The sequence below is a fragment of the Rhinolophus ferrumequinum genome, chromosome 28 (genome assembly GCF_004115265.2).
Source record: "Rhinolophus ferrumequinum isolate MPI-CBG mRhiFer1 chromosome 28, mRhiFer1_v1.p, whole genome shotgun sequence".
Classification (NCBI taxonomy): Eukaryota; Metazoa; Chordata; class Mammalia; order Chiroptera; family Rhinolophidae; genus Rhinolophus; species Rhinolophus ferrumequinum.
Window position 1 is genome coordinate 12,363,209 of NC_046311.1, and position 17,990 is coordinate 12,381,198.

The 17,990-nt window shown below is 41.6% G+C and overlaps 2 protein-coding genes across 15 annotated transcripts in view; one reads left to right on the plus strand and one right to left on the minus strand.

Annotated features, from left to right (window-relative positions):
- Window positions 1–1,652: 1,652 nt before the first annotated feature.
- Window positions 1,653–17,025, minus strand: LINS1 (lines homolog 1). Of its 13 annotated transcripts, none has more exons than XM_033100138.1 (8): window positions 16,527–16,925; window positions 11,461–11,657; window positions 8,036–8,537; window positions 7,824–7,913; window positions 6,784–6,925; window positions 5,765–6,355; window positions 4,386–4,557; window positions 1,653–2,538 (listed from the first exon to the last, which is right to left on the minus strand). In XM_033100138.1, exons 3-8 carry the CDS (start codon window positions 8,432–8,434, stop codon window positions 1,653–1,655), a joined length of 2,280 nt encoding a protein of 759 aa, XP_032956029.1. In that variant the 5' UTR covers window positions 8,435–8,537; window positions 11,461–11,657; window positions 16,527–16,925. The 13 variants fall into 13 exon arrangements, with proteins under 13 accessions (XP_032956029.1, XP_032956027.1, XP_032956028.1 ...); XM_033100136.1 differs by having other exon boundaries at window positions 11,461–11,902; XM_033100137.1 differs by having other exon boundaries at window positions 11,461–11,918.
- A 320-nt stretch (window positions 17,026–17,345) lies between these two features.
- ASB7 (ankyrin repeat and SOCS box containing 7) overlaps window positions 17,346–17,990 on the plus strand; it is a 39,623-nt gene continuing 38,978 nt past the window's right edge. For both annotated transcript variants that reach the window (XM_033100373.1, XM_033100372.1), the window contains exon 1: window positions 17,346–17,855. The gene's annotated coding sequence lies outside the window, so the exon portion shown is untranslated. The remainder of the gene's footprint in view (window positions 17,856–17,990) is intronic.

Below are 17,990 nucleotides of genomic sequence, written 5' to 3' on the forward strand. Positions count from 1 at the left end.
ACATATGTCAATGTGTATTATTCCTGCTCCACCTTCTTTTCCTGGGAAGCCCAGGATATTCACTTTTGTTTGATATCTGTAAACATGGATACAGCTCCTTCTTTTCACAAATATAGAGTATTCCACTATGTTATGACTTATTTAACCAGATAGTTCTAGTCTTTAGCTTCCATGATATGGCATGGACCATTCTTGAACATTCTGTGACATGCTTTTGACATGTAGAAACTGTCCCCATGCAGGCCAACTGTTACCAAACTTTTTGACCTCTACATTTCTATTTGGTTGACATTAGCATCTCATTATTTCAATTAGCAATCCTCTATTTACTTCCACTGACCTTTCTATTTCTACCAGAATGACTACCGACCAGTTTGATCACGTCTTCAATGTCTAGTAGGTTGTATTCTTTATATTTCTCTACAAAAGGATCATTTAAAAAATAATTTTAAGGACATTTCAGATTTTTCAATAGGAAAATTAGCTAGTGATTAAAATTTGGGGGGAGGTATGAAAAAAGTATGGGCAATATAATTAATAATGTTGTAAAGATTATGTAGAGTGTCAGATGGGCACTGGACTTATCAGGGGGATCACTTTATAGGCTGTGTAGATGCCTGACCACTGCGCTGTACACCTGAAGCTGAAGCAGAATAACATTGAATGTCAACTATAATCAAATCTATATCACGGGATGTAAAGTACAGCATAGGGAATAGTCAGTGGAATTGTAACAGCTATATACAAGGTCAGAGGGGCAGTAGATTGGGGGAGGGGGTTATCACTTTGTGAGGGGTGTACATGTCTAACTAGTACGTTGCTTTGTACACCTGAAACTAATTTAAAATTTTTTTTTAAATAGGCCCATCCATAGACCCTATACATACACGGAGCTAATCTCCTCTTTTCACAAAAACAACTAAGATTGAAAAGTTTTTACATATCACGTTACATGTCAATACCTCAGGAGGTAATCACTGTACTGGGTTGATGCCCCTCCACACACACACACTCCTTCGTGTTCATCCAGAACCCGTGAATGTGATTTTCTTTGCAAATAAGGGTCCTTGTGGATGTTAATTAAGAGAAGGTCTTGCTGTATGAGAGTGGGCCCTAGTCCAATGACTGGTGTCCTTATAAGAGGGAAACTGGATACAGATACACACAGAGAAAAGGCGCATCATGCGACAATGGACAAAGAGACTGGAGAGATGCAGCTACAAGTCAAGGACCACCACGGATTGCCAGCAATTGCCAGAAGCTAAGAAGAGGCGGAGGAGGATTCTCCCCTGGAGTCTTGAGATAAAGCAACTTCTGGCCTCCAGAACTGTGAGAGAATAAATTTCTGTTGTTTCCAGCTGCCAAGTTTGTGGTAATTTGTTACAGTACCCAAGGAAACTAACACAATAACCATCCCAAATCTGTATACATTTGAACTACAAGAAATTTCAAGTGGTGTTAAAATGTATCAAGTGACTAGTCATTTGATACATCTTTTTCACTAGGCTGCTTCCAATAGGCAAAAAGAAAGACTTAATTTGGAAAAACCCTTTTGAGGTGTTGGAGTTTTTTTGTTTGTTTTTTACTATTATCTCATAAGACACAATTTATATTGGGCAAAAAACAGTTCCTGGAAATAAAACACCACTGTTTTACAAAGGGTTCATACTTTTATTATATATTGCCTCAATCTGTTTTAACAACTTCAAAAGTGCTGTTGGATTATATGGGAAAAGATTTTTCTTCTGCAAACGGGAAATGGCGCCTTGTAGCTCGTCAAAGCATTTTACTGTTCTGTAAGACATTCCCACTTCAGAGACAATGCTCTCTGGGGCTATAGCACAGTCCACAGAGACGGGAGTAGTAGATTCTTTTGGAACCGGAGGCCTTGACTGAAGCTCCAGGCTGTGTTCTTTTTTATCCCCACTTGTCCCAACTGTGTCCTGAATCTTCTGCATTGCTTCTTGGTATAAAGATGTCTGTTCACCATTTGCTAAACACAGGTCTGTGGACTCTACGTCAGAATCATCAGAGCTGTCGTAATCCACCAGACTCTGAGAAGCTTGTCGGGGAGACAGATGATTAGCCTGGAGTGTGGCTGGGGTCTCCTTGGACATCACGACCTGGGTTGGTGGTTTGGACGAAGCATCAGAAGCCCCGGAGGCCCATGTATGAACCGTCCTGTGACTGCCAAGTGCAGCCAAAGGACAAAGTCCCACCTGGTGGCTGCGTCTGTCTTGGATAAGTGAGGCGATCCAACCACAGATAGTTATGCTATCATTAGATTCAGTTACATCAAAGTATTTGCAAACGGTGAAAAACTCATCCCAGTCTTTTTGCAGTAATTTTAAATACCTAACAAAATATTCAAGAAAACAGGTTTCTGATGAAATCAAAAAGTCAAGAAGAACTGTAGAATCAAATCCTACACTTTTTAAAAAGAATAAGAAAATACAGTGTGGATTATAGCCATTTTCGTGTGTGTGATGGTTCCATAATTCTTTTTCTTGGGTCAAGCTTTCAGTAGCTTCACATTTTCTGAAAATATATAGATAATGGAGACCCCAGATTAATGACTTTTTCCAAAAATAAGTTTTGGCAGATATAATTCCCGTACAATAAATTCACCTACCAGATTACTTTTCAATCTATGCATTATTGTAAAAGAAAACCTTCAAACCAATCTCTTTCTCCACATACTCTATGTAAATCTGACTTAATAAACAAAATCTACTGACTCTGGTAGTTCTCGTTTTTGTCTGCCCAACAAAAGTGCTCTGTCTTCCATCTCTTGACATCAGAATTCTTCATTCCTGCAGGTAACTACTAATTCTGTGCATGTAGCAAGGTGGTGATGGACCTTAATCTCCTTCCTTTCCTTCCACAGTCTCCTGATCAAAAGTGGACATGTGACCCAGACTGACCAATCAGAGTACCCCACGTCCCTGGCTTCCGGGCCACGGTGACCGGTTCTGACAAACATCTGTGACCCAAGGAGCTAATCAGATCTCCCCTGGCACTTCTGCTGGCGTTATTAAAGATTCTAACTGTAAGCCTGCTGATAAGTCTGGCACTGCTGCCTGAGAATGAATTCAGAACTGGGAGGTGGAGAAAAAGAGAAATCATCAATGATTTGAATCCCTATATATACCGTTAGGCCTGATGCCAATTTGACCCCTTAGGATTCCCAATTAAAGGCCAATAAATTCTTCTGTTTGCTTAGACTAGTTTGTGTTGGTTTCTATCACTTACAGCCAAACAACCTTAAGTAAGACAATTACTTTAAAAAGTTACATATGGCACGAGCACATGCCTCTCTGGACAGTGAACTGAAGTTAAGAATGTTAGAAATTCACACACAAAGTGAGTTTAATTCAGAGGGTTCCTCCTTCCTGAGGAGTAAGAAGTCAGCTTCGAGCACAACTAGGAGTGTTCTAATAGGTATGTACATTCAGACTGAACTTGTACTTGACCGTTTCTGACCCTAATTCAAATCACATGCAGGAATTCTGTGTTCTTGATTAGAAACCTTTTGAAAATTGGCCCCAAACACTTACAGTCTGGACGCAGCCACTGCCAGCAGTGTCATAATACAAGAACTGGCAGCAGGACACTGCACCGGCAGTCATTGGTAAGAAACCCCTTCCTCTGAAGCCAAGAAAGGAATGGAAGTAAAGCAAACACTTTACGGTTTTAATAAAGCAGAAGCAGAAACAGGGTACAAGGTCATCAGATATTAACTTCATTACCAATTACAGCGATTTGCCATGAGAAGGTATTACCCCAAGTACAGCTGGTTTAATAAAGCAGAAATAGGATCAGTGTAGAATGTCACCAATAACATGGCTTCATAATCAATTTCAGATATTTGCCTCAAGATGGTATCAGCCCCAGTTCAACTGTATATTACGACGAAAATTGAGAACAGCTTCTATGATGACTCACAAGTGTGTACTAACCTTTACAAAGGTCAGAATCACCTGATAGAAGTCGAATACAGAAAAGTCAGTCTTAGAGGTGAAAAGAATTCTTCAACACCGATTATATTAAGATTTAGACAAGAGTATTAACTTACTCCTGATCACACAGGTAGAACCGAGATGGAGACTAAACCAGAACCTGTGTTTCCTAATCCCGGTCGAGTTCTGCTACCCTAGGTCGGCCTCGCCAGCCACGTCTTCTCAGGAGAATTCAGACGCGATCTCATTTTCATGTAGAGCAGAGTTAAAGAAAGGAACCAGAACTTACAAGGTAACCGTAAGAGGGTTAGGGATTTGTTTTTTTCTTCTGATGATGGAAAGTAAGTCATAGGTCCAGCGTGGTGTTAAAAATGTTTTCTACTTTCCTGGTATGTCGTTAGTACAATTACTTTAAAATGTACGAACCTGGTCAGTGTCAGGTAGATACCCATGGAAGCTTTGGCAGCCTCTAGCATATCATCGTCTTGTTCTATGAACACCCTGGACAACCACGCACACGGATTGTGTGACTGCAGGGAGGGCTGAAGGAGTGGCTTCAAGAAGGTCAGTAACTCAGACATGAACCTCTGTAAATCAACTTCAAAAAAATGCAAGTTTCAAAGAGTAGGCAAGAGTTGACAAATGCATTCAGATCTCGCCTATATGTACAATGCCAGTATCTAAAGAACTTTAAAATGCATTGTCACGATTCACGCTTTCCAAGTGTCTGCAGGTTAGGGATCATCTCTGCTTGGCAAGTGAGGAAACTGAGTGTCAGTGAAAAAAAAAAAGGGACGCATAATTGCAGACAGTTGAAATGTACAATTATCTCTTTGCTACAACTGCCAAATAACTAATTATCTCTGAGAGACAAAGGTTACAGGAGTTCTTGCTAAAAGGATGTAAGGGAAGGAGCAGCAAACAACAGAAATCCCTTCACTGCATGCCACAGCTGGCTGTTCCTAGACGCAACAATGCAACCCAACACGAGTAAGTTTGCTTTCAAAGTAACAGGAAAAAAATATTTTGTTTGTTTGTTTAAAGCATTGAAAGAAAGTACTACTATTAGGCACAAAATTCAAAAAGGCTCTGGGAGGTTTTCACTGCCATTTAGAATTATACAACACACGCCACCTAGCGTTGTAAATGATAACTGCACAGGTCGTTATTACCAGCTAAATGACATTCTAAACAATTCTGGGAAGTTGCAGCTCACAATTAAAACCTTCCACTAAAACAACATGCTGCTTGTTTAGACATGTTTTCTCTTCATTTTTCTCAAAGGAAATGTCTTCCTCATCACCTAAAAGGAGCATCATACTTGAAATGGCTGTCATTGGGCTTTGAGTTAATTAACATCCTGGGAAATTATACGCAATAACTTCTTCCTGGATATAATTTCCCACACATTAGTTTCAATTCAATTCCTAATTATTAATAATCGACATTAGTAGATATACTAATTTCATGAAGGAAAATATGAATCAAATACTACAAATATCTGAACATGAATTGACTTACATTACTTACTTTGCGGTGACTCAACAGCACCTATTTTTTTTACACTTAGTCATTAATTATGCTTAGGCAAATTCAGTTTAGCCTACAAAAAGTTGACGTTTCTTACAGTAATTCTAATTTTCTTTTTTCTTTTTTTTTTGAAGGAAATCTGATGAGGAATAACTAGGATTACTTGTGGCCTACATGAGCAGCCTGACAATCCTGAGATTGAATAATTATGAACAATTTAACTTCAGTCCATCCCTACCCATTACTTCGCATACCAAAGGAGTTAGGAGAATTACCTTGCATTTCAGTGACCGAAGCACAATTTTGAAACTTGATTTCTAAGGATTTAATGATAAGCAAGCTTGCTGCTCTAAGGATCACGTGATCGGGACCAGCGACTTGTTCACATCCAGGTTGAAGTTCACCACCTCCAAAGCAGGAAGGTTTTCCATGGATGGACAATGTCCTCAATAAGCCCAGGGCCACAGCTTGCAAAACCGCATCAGCTAAAGCCAACATGTCCCCCTCCAAATGGCAATCTGGCGGTCTGAAGGAAGGAACGGATCCCCGACAAAGGTCCTCACCCAGTTTCCGGAGGAGGCACTTTTTGACGAATATGATGAACTTCCTTTTGACGAAAGCCTGAATAGGCCAGGTAATAACGTCTAGCACACAAGAAGGTTTCAAGAAAACAATCCGCTGGCAGGTACAATGCAGCTCCAGGTGGATTCTGGAAGCTGTAAGAAGTTCAAGCATTTCCAGGAAACAGATTAAGCTGTTTACTGTTTTAGAAGTATCTTGGTGGCTTTCAAAATGCTGAGAAAATAAGGAATTATAAAAGCCTTCAAAAACACTGTCAAAGGGAGTCAGGAACTGCTTCAGAATTTCTGCAATTATAAAAATGGTCATTATAAACAACAGGAAAAACAAAGCTTTCTTAAACACACTTTTACAATTCGATTTTTATAAAATTATCTCTTCACAAGATGAAAAAATGGATATGCATTGTTTACCGCCAATGTGGACAAATGAAGATACACAGACTAACCAGTAATAAACATGGCTAATACCCATTTTACAAGTAACAACAGAATCAGACTATGCTAGGAATATGTAATAATGAAAAGCTTTAATTTTCATGTTTACTAACAATGAAAAGCTTTTAATTTTTTTCTTTTTAAAAAGGATCTTCAATCAAAAAATACGAGACGAGAGTCTCTAGCTTTTCATACTTCAAGATGAATCAGATGTAAAATAAATTTTACTCCTGATTGTAAATATAATGATGATTGTTGACGGGGGAACATATTCGTACCTGTTTTTTGTGAACATGTATCTTTAAAGATTTCTTTCATTACAACAGTAAGAGTCCAGAGGCAGTATAATACTTTATTACTTTCAGAGTATTCAGAAAGATTTTTCTGGCAAAAAGCAATCCAGGAATTACTTAACGTTATCTACAAGTGAGAAACAATTTAAAAAGTAGTACGTTATAATACAATGAATAGTTTCTCTACAATTACAAATCACTTACTATATACACAACTCTATACATTGTTTTTTTAAAAAGTATGATAATGTTTCTTAAAATGAGGACACAAATATCCTAATATTCTTTAAGCCAAGAAATTCACTATGTCATAGAAATAAAGGATCAAAAGGGAACATGAAAATAGCAGCAGTGGCTATTTATCTCTAGGTGGTGGAATAACGTACAATTTTTATTTTGTTTTTTATACTTTTCTCATTTTCCAAATTTTCTACTACAAATACCATCTTTTTGTATTCAGGAAAAAAATGTTATTTTCAGAAAGAACAAGCAATTTTGGTTAAAAGTCAGTTGACGCTTAGGTTTGTTTATTAAGTAATTCAGAGACAAGAGAAAAATCTGCTCAATGTAGTCTTTTTCTTTTTTTTTTTTCATTATGCTGAGGACCATTCTTAGAATTTATGTATATTAAATCTGTGCAAATGATCTTGGTCTCAAGCAGGGGTTCCTAGACCCTTTTTGAGATGGAGGAAGAAGGCCTTACCTGTTCCTTTGAGAATCCGAAGAAAGTTATGTACTCTGACTTGAAACCCACCCATTGGGTTAAGAGTCTGATTTAAGTTACAAGATCTTTAAGGAGTCTTACTCTAATCCTTGACACAAGTCATTATCATATTATTACACTGTTACACTTTTATGGATTTACATGTTATGTGAGCAAACATTTTAGTGATAATCAAATATTTGTATCAATAAAATATCAACATTTTGATACAAATATTTGAAACAACTACAACTCAATGCCAAAGAGCAATTTTAAAGACACTCTAAAAGAAATAATAACATAGTTTGATCATTTATCTTACCTTTTCTTTTAATTGGAAATACAGGAGTAGTGCGAGGCAATTTGCAGCCATGTGAGCCAACAGTTTATCCTGGTTTTGGAACATACAGATCTATGGGAAAACAAACAAATGTAGCCACTTATTGCTGCATGTCATTAAAACTTTTATTTTAAATATCTAGATCTTAAAATATATATACTATATATAACCCACAAAAAAAACAAATGGCTTACTAATTTAGAATCGATGTCAGCTGATTCTAAAAGAATTTTAATGATCTCTTTGTATTTTTCCTTTGCACGGAACTCAGTCTCGACAGCTAATATTCTGGTTACCAGCACTTTGATCACCGTTAACTGGAGGAGCTTTATTTCGTGGGCACTGATCATCTGAGAGGGACTCTTCAGATGCACAGGAGCTACAGAACTGGTAGCCAAATTGACAGACGATGGCTGATGCTGGCCCTGGAGCCCAAAGGTGTGTGAGCATTCTGAGAAGGTGGCCGTACTGCCATCTTGCTCGGAAAATGCTGGGTTCAGATAAAAGACGTAATCCTGGTTGTCATTTTCAAGTGTGGCTCCAAGAAGTACCTTCTTGTATAATTCTTCTAAAACTTCAAAGAAATCTTTCATTTTGATTGCCAAAATCAATCTTCTAAGAAGGTTGACAACTCCAAATGGAAAATGTTAAATCCTAAAAATGAGACAAATATCTAAGATGTTTCTTCAGTAAAACCTACAATAGGAAAAATAATTGAAAGATTATAAGTGTTATATATACATTATATTACGAGGGAAAGACATCTGTTTCCATTTAGTCATTTAGTCTCTCATGTTACAGGTAATACTGATTGCTTAATGTCTACAATGGAATATTGGTAACAAGAACATTATTTCAAGACTACAGAAACGAAATGTATGTTTTCCAAACAGATTTAAGACCATAGTATTATTTTTAATTTTATCACAGTAGAAACTTCAGCTCCCCTCTAACATTTTTCAATGGGCTATGAGGGTTTCTCACCTAAGTGCTATTGACATTGGGACTGGATAATTTTGGGGTGGGGGAGCTGTCGCTTGAATTGGAGGGAGTTTAGCAGCATACCTGGCCCCTACCCACTAGATGCCAGCAGCACTCCTTTTAGGGGGCAAAATCGTCCAGGTTGAGAATCACTGAGCTAATTCAAATTCATTAACCTTCACCTTCAACTTACAGATGAAAACCTCAAGTTAGACTGCTATGTGGTCAAACGGTAATATGGTTAATGCTGATTCATTTCCAACTTAAAATCATATGATAACAGAAAGACTTTGGTCATCATCACTTAAAACATTACAAAAACTTTTTTAAATGTCATCCCAAGAAAAAGACAAGCTATTCAGCCAAAGCAATCCAAACATGAGGAAGCAATCCAGCTATACTTGTAGCTGGATACAAATGTAGACATCTGGTTGCTCCAGAATCCTCTGATGTGGAGACCAGGAAGAGTGGGAAGAAGGGAAAGGACAATTAGAGTCAGAGAATACAGCAATCAATTGATGGATGACTATTAGAGGACATCCGTAGTTACCATAGAGCAAGAGTGTCTGGGAAGAATTTAAGACTTTGGCATAACCAAAAGATGACTAAATATCCTGCATATCCTTTCAATGGAATGGTGGAGCCTCTAGGAATTACCTGACGCCTTGGGGCTGGGTCTTTTCCTTGTCTGTCAGCTACTTTACACCCCTGTACCTTGTAACCAGGGGCAAAGCAAATAATTCTTGTCTATAGTCATGTGATTGACTGTCTGGTGGAGGGACAGCCCTCTTGCAGTGAGTGGGAAAATCAGCTTTGCTTCCATTTATGAACTCATTTCAACATTCCTTTACTCCCCATAAATCCGTAGTTCTTTTACTTTTCCTTTAAAATCACTGTGGCATCTACCTGGTTCTTTCATTAATTAATGAGTCAAATAAAATCGTGGCTACGCATTCATTTTACATGGGTCATGATTTTGTCCTCTTAAAACTTATCCGTTAACAAAATCCATAGACTTTCCCAACTTATTTATAAATGCCCTGCCCACCTTTAACCTCCTTCCTCACTGGAAGAGACCTGAGGGCTGTCACTTATTTGGGGTCTCACCTCTACAGTAAGGTCCACTAACCCGCCCTTGGTCTTCAAATCCCCCTCTATGCTGGTATCTTCCCCTTGCTTGGCTTCTGATGAATTTCAATTCCGGATCACCCCCACAAGACAAAGCTACCCTGGTTTTAGTCCTCTGGTACAGAAGTAAATATTAAGAAGCCTATAGACTTCATCAAAGTGATGAATAAAATTGGTGGGGTTTTTTTGGTAAATTTTCTCGGAATCCCATTTTCAAGCTGTGGAGTGCATCCCATGTGATTTTGGAGCCTCACTAAATATCGGGAACCTTGTTCTGTCCGACAACCTGAAACGTGACCTGAGCCCCGAGCTCCCGGAAAGCAGAGATGAGTGAGAGGCCTGGCTCCCTTCTGTGTCCCCAGAAGGGGCTAACCAGGAAGGACTACATTCCCAGATAGGACCCATGTTCACCCTCCCTCAGTGACTCCTTTGTTTCATAAAACCCCATGTTTTTTCCTCCTTCTTAGACAGGTTTCCTACTGATGAACATTTTCCTGTTGCAATAGCCTGGATAAAACCATCTCCTGAATCGTCGGGTGTATCTGGTCTACCACACAACAGATTTCGTATTGCACGTGGACGTCTAATTCCATTGTACCTATTTTACTTTACATTTTAGTTATAACAATAACATTTCTTCCCAATGAAACTGCCGACGTTTTTATACGTCAAATACTCTGTGATAAGAAACTATTTTAGATTTTAATGAATATCATATTCTGAGCTCTATTATTATAATTTGCAGTCACAAATGGAATTATTTTTATTTCAACACTATAGCAAAAAAGAAAATGCCTCTAGTAATATTTCTATAAATCTTAAGTCCTTAAATTTTACCGCAAATGAGAATTGTTGCTATTCAACCATTTTCCACTTACAAAAGGGGCCAATTTAAATGAATCAACCATTTCAGCACACAAAACTAAAGTGAATGCCAGTAAATAAACAGATAAACAAACAAGAATTTGGGGCTGGAGGGTGGGAAATGAGCTGTTTTCTGTCATGGTCAGACCCAAGTTCTTTGATAAGAGTGGTTGTGAGAAATCAGAATGAAAAGTTATAAACTATAAATTAAGATATACAGGTTCAAAATGATCTTTTGTATACAGAAAAACAAACAAAAAAAAAACAAAAGCATCTACCTGGGATCAGGAAGGCCAGGCAGGTAAGAAATGAATGAAGACAACAGGTGCTGGGCTGCTTCTATTGTGACGAAGCATAGAACCTCCTAACTACAATATCTTTTAAAATATTAACGCTGACTAAAGAAACCTGCACTGAAACAAACACCTATGGGTAGCCCACTGAGAATGGAGAACTGCAGTCGTTTCACTTTTTGTGTTTTTCTTTAAAACACACACACACACACACACACACACGTATATATATATATATATATACACACATATATATATATGTACACATATACACACATATAATATATATGGCATTAAAGGGAAAGACAAATTCTGAAAAAAACAAAAAAGAACCAGGAAATGTAATCACTCACACGTGTTTCTGAAACGGCTGCCACAAAGGTGGGGCAGCTCAGGCTGCATTGCCATTCAGGCCTGGAGGACGGTGGGCCCCACAGACACCACATTTTTAAGAGACACTAACAAAGCAAAGTGTCTGGGGAAGGGTGTCCAGGATGCTGAGAACGTCTGAAGCCAGCTGGAGTGGACAAGCGAGAGAGATCTGTCCAGCCTGGGAAGGAAACGAATACAGTAGTATCTCGGTTTTCAAATGTCTCGGTGGACGAACATTTCGGTTTCTGAACGCCGTAAACCCGGAAATAAATGCTTCGGTTTTCGAACACGCCTCGGAAGTCAAACATGTCACGCAGATTCCGCTGAGTGCAAGATCCTGAGGCCTAGTTGTCGGCTGTTTTCAAACGTTTCAGAACTCGAACGGTCTTCCGGAACGGATTACGTTAAAAAACCGACGTACCACTGTATTAGAAGGGGCCTAATTAGGACAAGTGAATGAGCAGTGCTCGTGCGAGTTTGTTCAGCAAACGCCTCTTGGCAAAGGACACTGAACTCCCACACCAGGTGGCCCAAGGGGTACCCATGAAAAGCAGAAAATCTGTCTGAAGTCTTTTATGAAGTACTATAAACTATTTGAATTTTGCATTCTATTCCTAATAGAACCACGTGTGTCTTGATATAAAAACAATACATTTCCCAACCATCTTCACATAAAATTGACTCTTTAGGAATAATAATCACTAAACTTTATTGAGTGCTTATTATGTTCCAGACAGTATGCTGAGTAATAGCTTCACTGCAACTGTGGGTGGTGGATACTTACTTATCATACCCATTTTACAGATAAGGAAACTAAGGCACAAAGCGATTAGCTTATAGAGCTAGGTAAGTGGCAGAGTCAGGATTTGAACCCAAAAAGTCTAATTTCAGTGCTTGCGGCTACTTAGTCTTTGCTGCTCTGTTCACTTAGGTTGTTTCCATATCTTGGCTCCTGAAAACAATGCTGCAGTGCCAGATTCTCCAAAAGAAATGCAGTAAGCACCTGCTTACTGAAAGGAGGGCAGGGCACAATCTCAAAGGTGGGAAATTGCATAAGACGTCACATTCATCTCAACAACTCGATTCGGGATCCTAGCTGGCCTTTCATTGGCCCGGATGCAGGAATCAAAGCCAGGCTTGGGGATACATTCACAAGCAGCCTGGATTCGTTTAGACAAGTAATGAAGTAATTTTGTTTGCAGAAAGCGGGCATAACGGAAGGATAGCAGCATTTAACACAAACCTGATCAACAGAACAACTCACATGTATCTTTCCCAGACAGCGCTGTTAAGACAAAGACAAACACAAACTTGTTTACGTACTAGTACAGACAGGTGCTGGGCATTACAATCAGAGCATCTTAGTACCAGAAAAAGAGCTCAGAGATGATCTAGACCAGTGGTTCTCAAAGAACACGATAGGAAGCCCAGACCCAGAAATTGTAATTCGGTGGGTCCGGGGAGGGCCCAAAAATTGGACTGGGAACTACACTTTGACAACCACTGACCAATCTCAATTTTACCGATGAGGAATCTGAGCTCATTCTGAGCTCATTTGGTTTTTCATGAATGCTAAGAATTTGTTTAAAAAATAGAAAATCTCTAGTGTATCAACAAAAAAACTAAAACGTTTCTACTCTTAGTTGTTAAAATATGGTTCTACATTTTAAGTGAGGCTTCAGAATAAAATGTTTCTGCACCCATTCCCTTTCACCAATCGAGGCCCCTTCCATTCCTCCTCCTGCCCACCCCGCCCCCCCACCAAAAAAACCCCACCAAATGTCTATAAATGTGACATTTTACTTAATTTTTGAATTCTGAATACTGTACACACAAAACAGATTTGATTTCCAGTTGAAAAATAAGGTTACCTACCCCACCTCAGCAAAGTAGCACACACTAAAAGATTTGAGAAAGCGCAGGGCTTTTATGGTGAAAACCTTTATACAACTTAAGTGAGAGGATGCCAATACTCCTTTATTCACTCTGAAAGGTTCCTTTCTGACTCTGGACCTTGAGACAATGCTGTTCCCTCTGCCTAGAAAGCTCTTCCACCTACTTTTCCTTTTCTTTTAAGCTTAAATATGGTTTTCTGGGCCAACACACTGGACAGCCTTGAAGAAATAAGGTCCTAGGAACATTCTCAAGACCGAATCATGAAAAAATAGAATAGCTGAATGAACAGATTACTACTAAGATTGAATCCGTAATCAAAAACCTCCCAACACTCAAAAGTCCAGGACCAGATAGTTTCAGTGTGAATTCTACCAAACACTTAAAGAAAAAAAAATGATACTAATCCTTCTCAAACTCTTCCAAAAAAAAAAAAACCAGAGGAGGAAGGAATGCTTCCAAACTCATTTTACAAGGTCAGCATTACCCGGATACCAAAAGCAGACAAAGACACCACAAGAAAAGAAAATTACAGGCCAATATTATCTGATGAACATACACAAAAAAATTCTCAATGAAATATTAGCAAACCTAATTCAGGTTTGTAACCCAATGTGTTAAAAGGATCATACACCATGATCAAGTGGGACTTATTCCAGGGATGCAAAGATGGTTCAACATCCCCAAATCTGTGCATGTGATACACCTCATTAACAAAATGAAGGATAAAAAGCATATGATCATCTCTACAGACGCAGAAAAAAAGCATCTGAGCAAATTCGACATGTTTATCAGAAAAACTCTCAACAAAGTGGTTAAGGAGGGAACATGCCTGAACATAACAAAGGTCCTACACGACAAGCCTGCTGCTGACACCACACTCAATTGTGAAAAACTGAAAGCTTTTCCTTTAAGATCAGGAACAAGAAAAACGTACCCACTCTCACTACTTCTACTCAACATAGTATTGGAAATCCTAGCCAGAGCAATTAGGCAAGAAAAAGAAATAAAAGGCATCCAAATTAGAAAGAAAAGAAGTAAAACTGTTACTATATGCAGATGACATATTATATACAGAAAACCCTAAAGACCACCAAAAAACTGTTAGAATAAACAAATTCAGTCAAGTGGCAGGATACAAAGGCAATATACAAAAATCTGTTGTGTTTCTATACACAAACAATGTCAGAAAGAGAAATTAAGAAAACAATCTTAATCTTATTTACTCATTTACAATTGCATCAAAAAGGATAAAATACCTATGAATAAATTTAACAAAGCAGGTGAAAGACCTGTATAGAATAAGATTTTAATGAAACAAGTTGAAAAAGACACAAATAAATAGAAAGATAGTCCCTGTTCATGGATCGGAGGAGTTAATATTGTTAAAATGTCCGTATTACCCAAAGCAATCTACAGAGTCAATGCAATCCCTACCAAAATTCCGATGGCATTTTTCACAGAAATAGAGCAAATGAGCCTAAAATTTCCATGGAACCACAAAACACCCTGAGTAGCCAAAGCAACCTTGAGAAAGAATAAAGCTGGAGGCACCAGCTTCCTGATTCCACACTACATTACAATGTTACAATAATCTCCAAGCTAACAACCTCAGAATCCAGTTAGGGTCTGTCTTCTGGTCTCTATACTCAAGCATCTAAACGCCCCTGGAGAGTTCCACTCGGGGGTCCCACAAGCACCTTCAGCTCAAACTCAACTCGTTCTATGGCCTCTTAAACGTGTTTTCTCCTACACTGCCCGTATCTCAGTATATGGCATCTGTATCTCCTAGTCACCCAAGCTAGAAACCCAGACGGCCTCCTGGACCCTTCCTCATGCCACCTCTCTCCACCTGCACAGCCACTATTTAGTGCACATCTACCCTGGACACTGCAGCAGATTCCTTGCCTAAGTGGTTATTTCTTGGCCTACTCAACACCCACTTTCTTCTGAAAAAAACCTCTGCACTTTCCTTGGATAAAATCCAAACCTCTGAACACAGCTTAGCGGGCCCTTCAAGATCTGACTCTTGGGGTCTTCTCACCTCAGTGCCCCCAAAACTAAGCTCCAGACTTTCTCGGAGTTCTTTCCCAGTGCTTTGCTTAGAGTCCATTCTTTCTGACTAAATCATACCCAGTTGTCTCCCTCCTACTCTCAACCTTCAACTTGGAAACCTCCAGTCCCCATGGAGCCTTCCATAGATCCAAGCAGGGTTTGAGGGCCCTGCCAATTGCTCTCTCAGCCTATCCCACAGTATTGATCTCACCGCACTGTCCAAAGGTATTTTCTAGTTTGGTTCACACTTGACTGTGAGCTTCCTGGGGCAGGACTGAGCTTGCTTACGTAGCCAACAGGTAGCTCCCATGGGAGGCACCCAAATGAGTATTCTTGAACAAATGAGTTAACAGTGTAAAAAAATATATACCACGGGGCAAACTGAAAGTGTTTGTAGTGGTCCCCATCTTCCACAGAACAACATATTTTATTACATAAAAGCAGCTGATACGTTGAAATCACTTCTTTTATATAATTAGAAATGACATAATTTTCTTTGAAAACGTTGGTGGCAGCCAAATGTCTGGGGTGTCGGACGGCTGAGTCTTGCCTGGACAATAGCCTTCCATAGTTGCAGTCACCCAGCTCCCCGCCAGTCTTTTCCTTTGAGCAGTCAGGGATGCTTTCAAAACATACAGAAGATGCTATAACTTCCCTACCACGGCCTCCAAGGTCCTGCATCGAAGCTCTTCGTCCTACCCCACCCCCCCAAGTGCATCCCCATCCATGGTCCCCCTTCCCCCCTCCGCTTCAATACCCTGGCCTGGCCTTCTTTCTTGCAGTTCCTATAAACAAACGGCAAAGGGTATTCCAGCGTCAGAGGTTTTGTACTTTTGGTTCCCTCTGCCTGCAAAATCCCCCCCCCCCCCCCGATCTTGACATGGCCGGCTCCTCCGCATTCAGATGCCTACTCAACTGTCCCTTGCTCAGACACCTTTGCTGACACTATCCACAGTGGCCATCACGTCCGGGTCAAACTCCATCCCATTATTTCTGCTTGATATTTTTTGGACAGCCTCCCCCTCTGTCTGCTAATTGTGCGCTTTTCTGTCTCCCCGGTTAAAGTGAAAGGTCCACAGGGACAAGTCACCGCACTTACCTGGTTCACCAGAACAGTGCCCGACCCGTAACCACTTGCTAAAATGAAGAAACGCGCTCAGCAAACGGGTCCATCTCGCACGTCTTGCACTCTTTCCCCTTCACTCCCAGGAATCCGTGCGAACCGCTCTCCGCGTAGAAAAGCCCTTGAAACGTCCCCGCCATCCCCCCCAAACAGCCCTCTCTTCCACGTGAGGCGGGGGTACGCCCAGCCTGCTGGCTAACGGGCCTAAGGAATCCAAAGCCAAGCCAAGCATCCCGCCACCGAAAAGCGCCGAGGGGCGGCGGGACGAGGCGCCCCCTCTCTTCGCGTCCTGGCGACTGCCGCCTCCTCCACCTGGAACCCTCGGGCCGTTCTCTCAGTCGGCCGCACACACGCCTCCCCCGCCGCCGAGCTCAGGGGCAGCTCCCAGTTACCTGCCAGGGCTCCATGGCGCTCCAGCCACTCTGCCTTCGCATCGCCATTCGAACGAAGCCCGACCCCCTCCGGCCACCGTAGTTCACGCTGGCCCCGCCTCCCGCATGCGCAGAGGCCCTATTGAGCGTGCAGTGTCTCTTAGCAACCGCTTTGAGTCCCTCCGCCTGGGGCGGAGCATCGGAAGACACGGGGGGGAAGCCAACGGGGAAGTGAGGGAGGCCAATCGGAGATGAATCCCAGCCTCGATCGGCACGCCTCCTCTCACTGTCGCGAATGCGCAGGCGGCTTTACGGCAGGCAAGGGGTGGGGGCTGCCAGGGGGAAGGAGGAGAGAAGGAAGCAACCAACCAACCAAGTCGCCCCACCCCCCACCTCCACCCACCCCGGACCTGGTTTACGGCTCTAGGCTCAGGCTCTAGTGCGGCCGCTGATTGGCTGCTGAAGGCTTGGTCCATCCCAGTGACCCCAAAGTGCTGGAGGGAGGGGGCGGGGGTGGCCCAGTGCAAAGTGCATCCCGAAAGCCCCCTACCTGGATCCCCCGCGGCTGACACTTCGGACCCTTTACGACCCGGGACCTCGCTGCTCCGAGACCTCCCGTGTTACCCGGTAGCTGGGAGCCTCCGGCCCAGAGCGCGGCAGCCCCCTGCTCCGAGCCCTCAGACCCGGACTGCCCCCCCCCAACCCGAGCCGGGACTTCCTCCCTGCACCCCTGCCCCGAGGCTGCCCCGCGGCCAGGACTGCCTCTCCGCGTCTGCTCAGCTGTCTGGATGCTCGCGGGGTTGGGGCCGTGAGCCACCGAGGAGGGTCAGCAACACCCGTGTCCGGCCCTGCTTTGGGGTGCTTCTTCAATGGAGAAGTTGGTGCGTGTGGAGGAGGCTGAAAGGAAGAAGAGAAGCAGCAGCTGAGGAGACAGGTAAAGTCAGTTATGTTCCCCGAGGGGAAGGGGGCTGGCTGGGCGGGAGGAGAATCACTGCTTCTTCCTGCCTGCCTGTACCACTCTCTTCCTTTGCTCTCCCTTCCCCAAAGCCCCCTCCTCCCCGCCCCACGG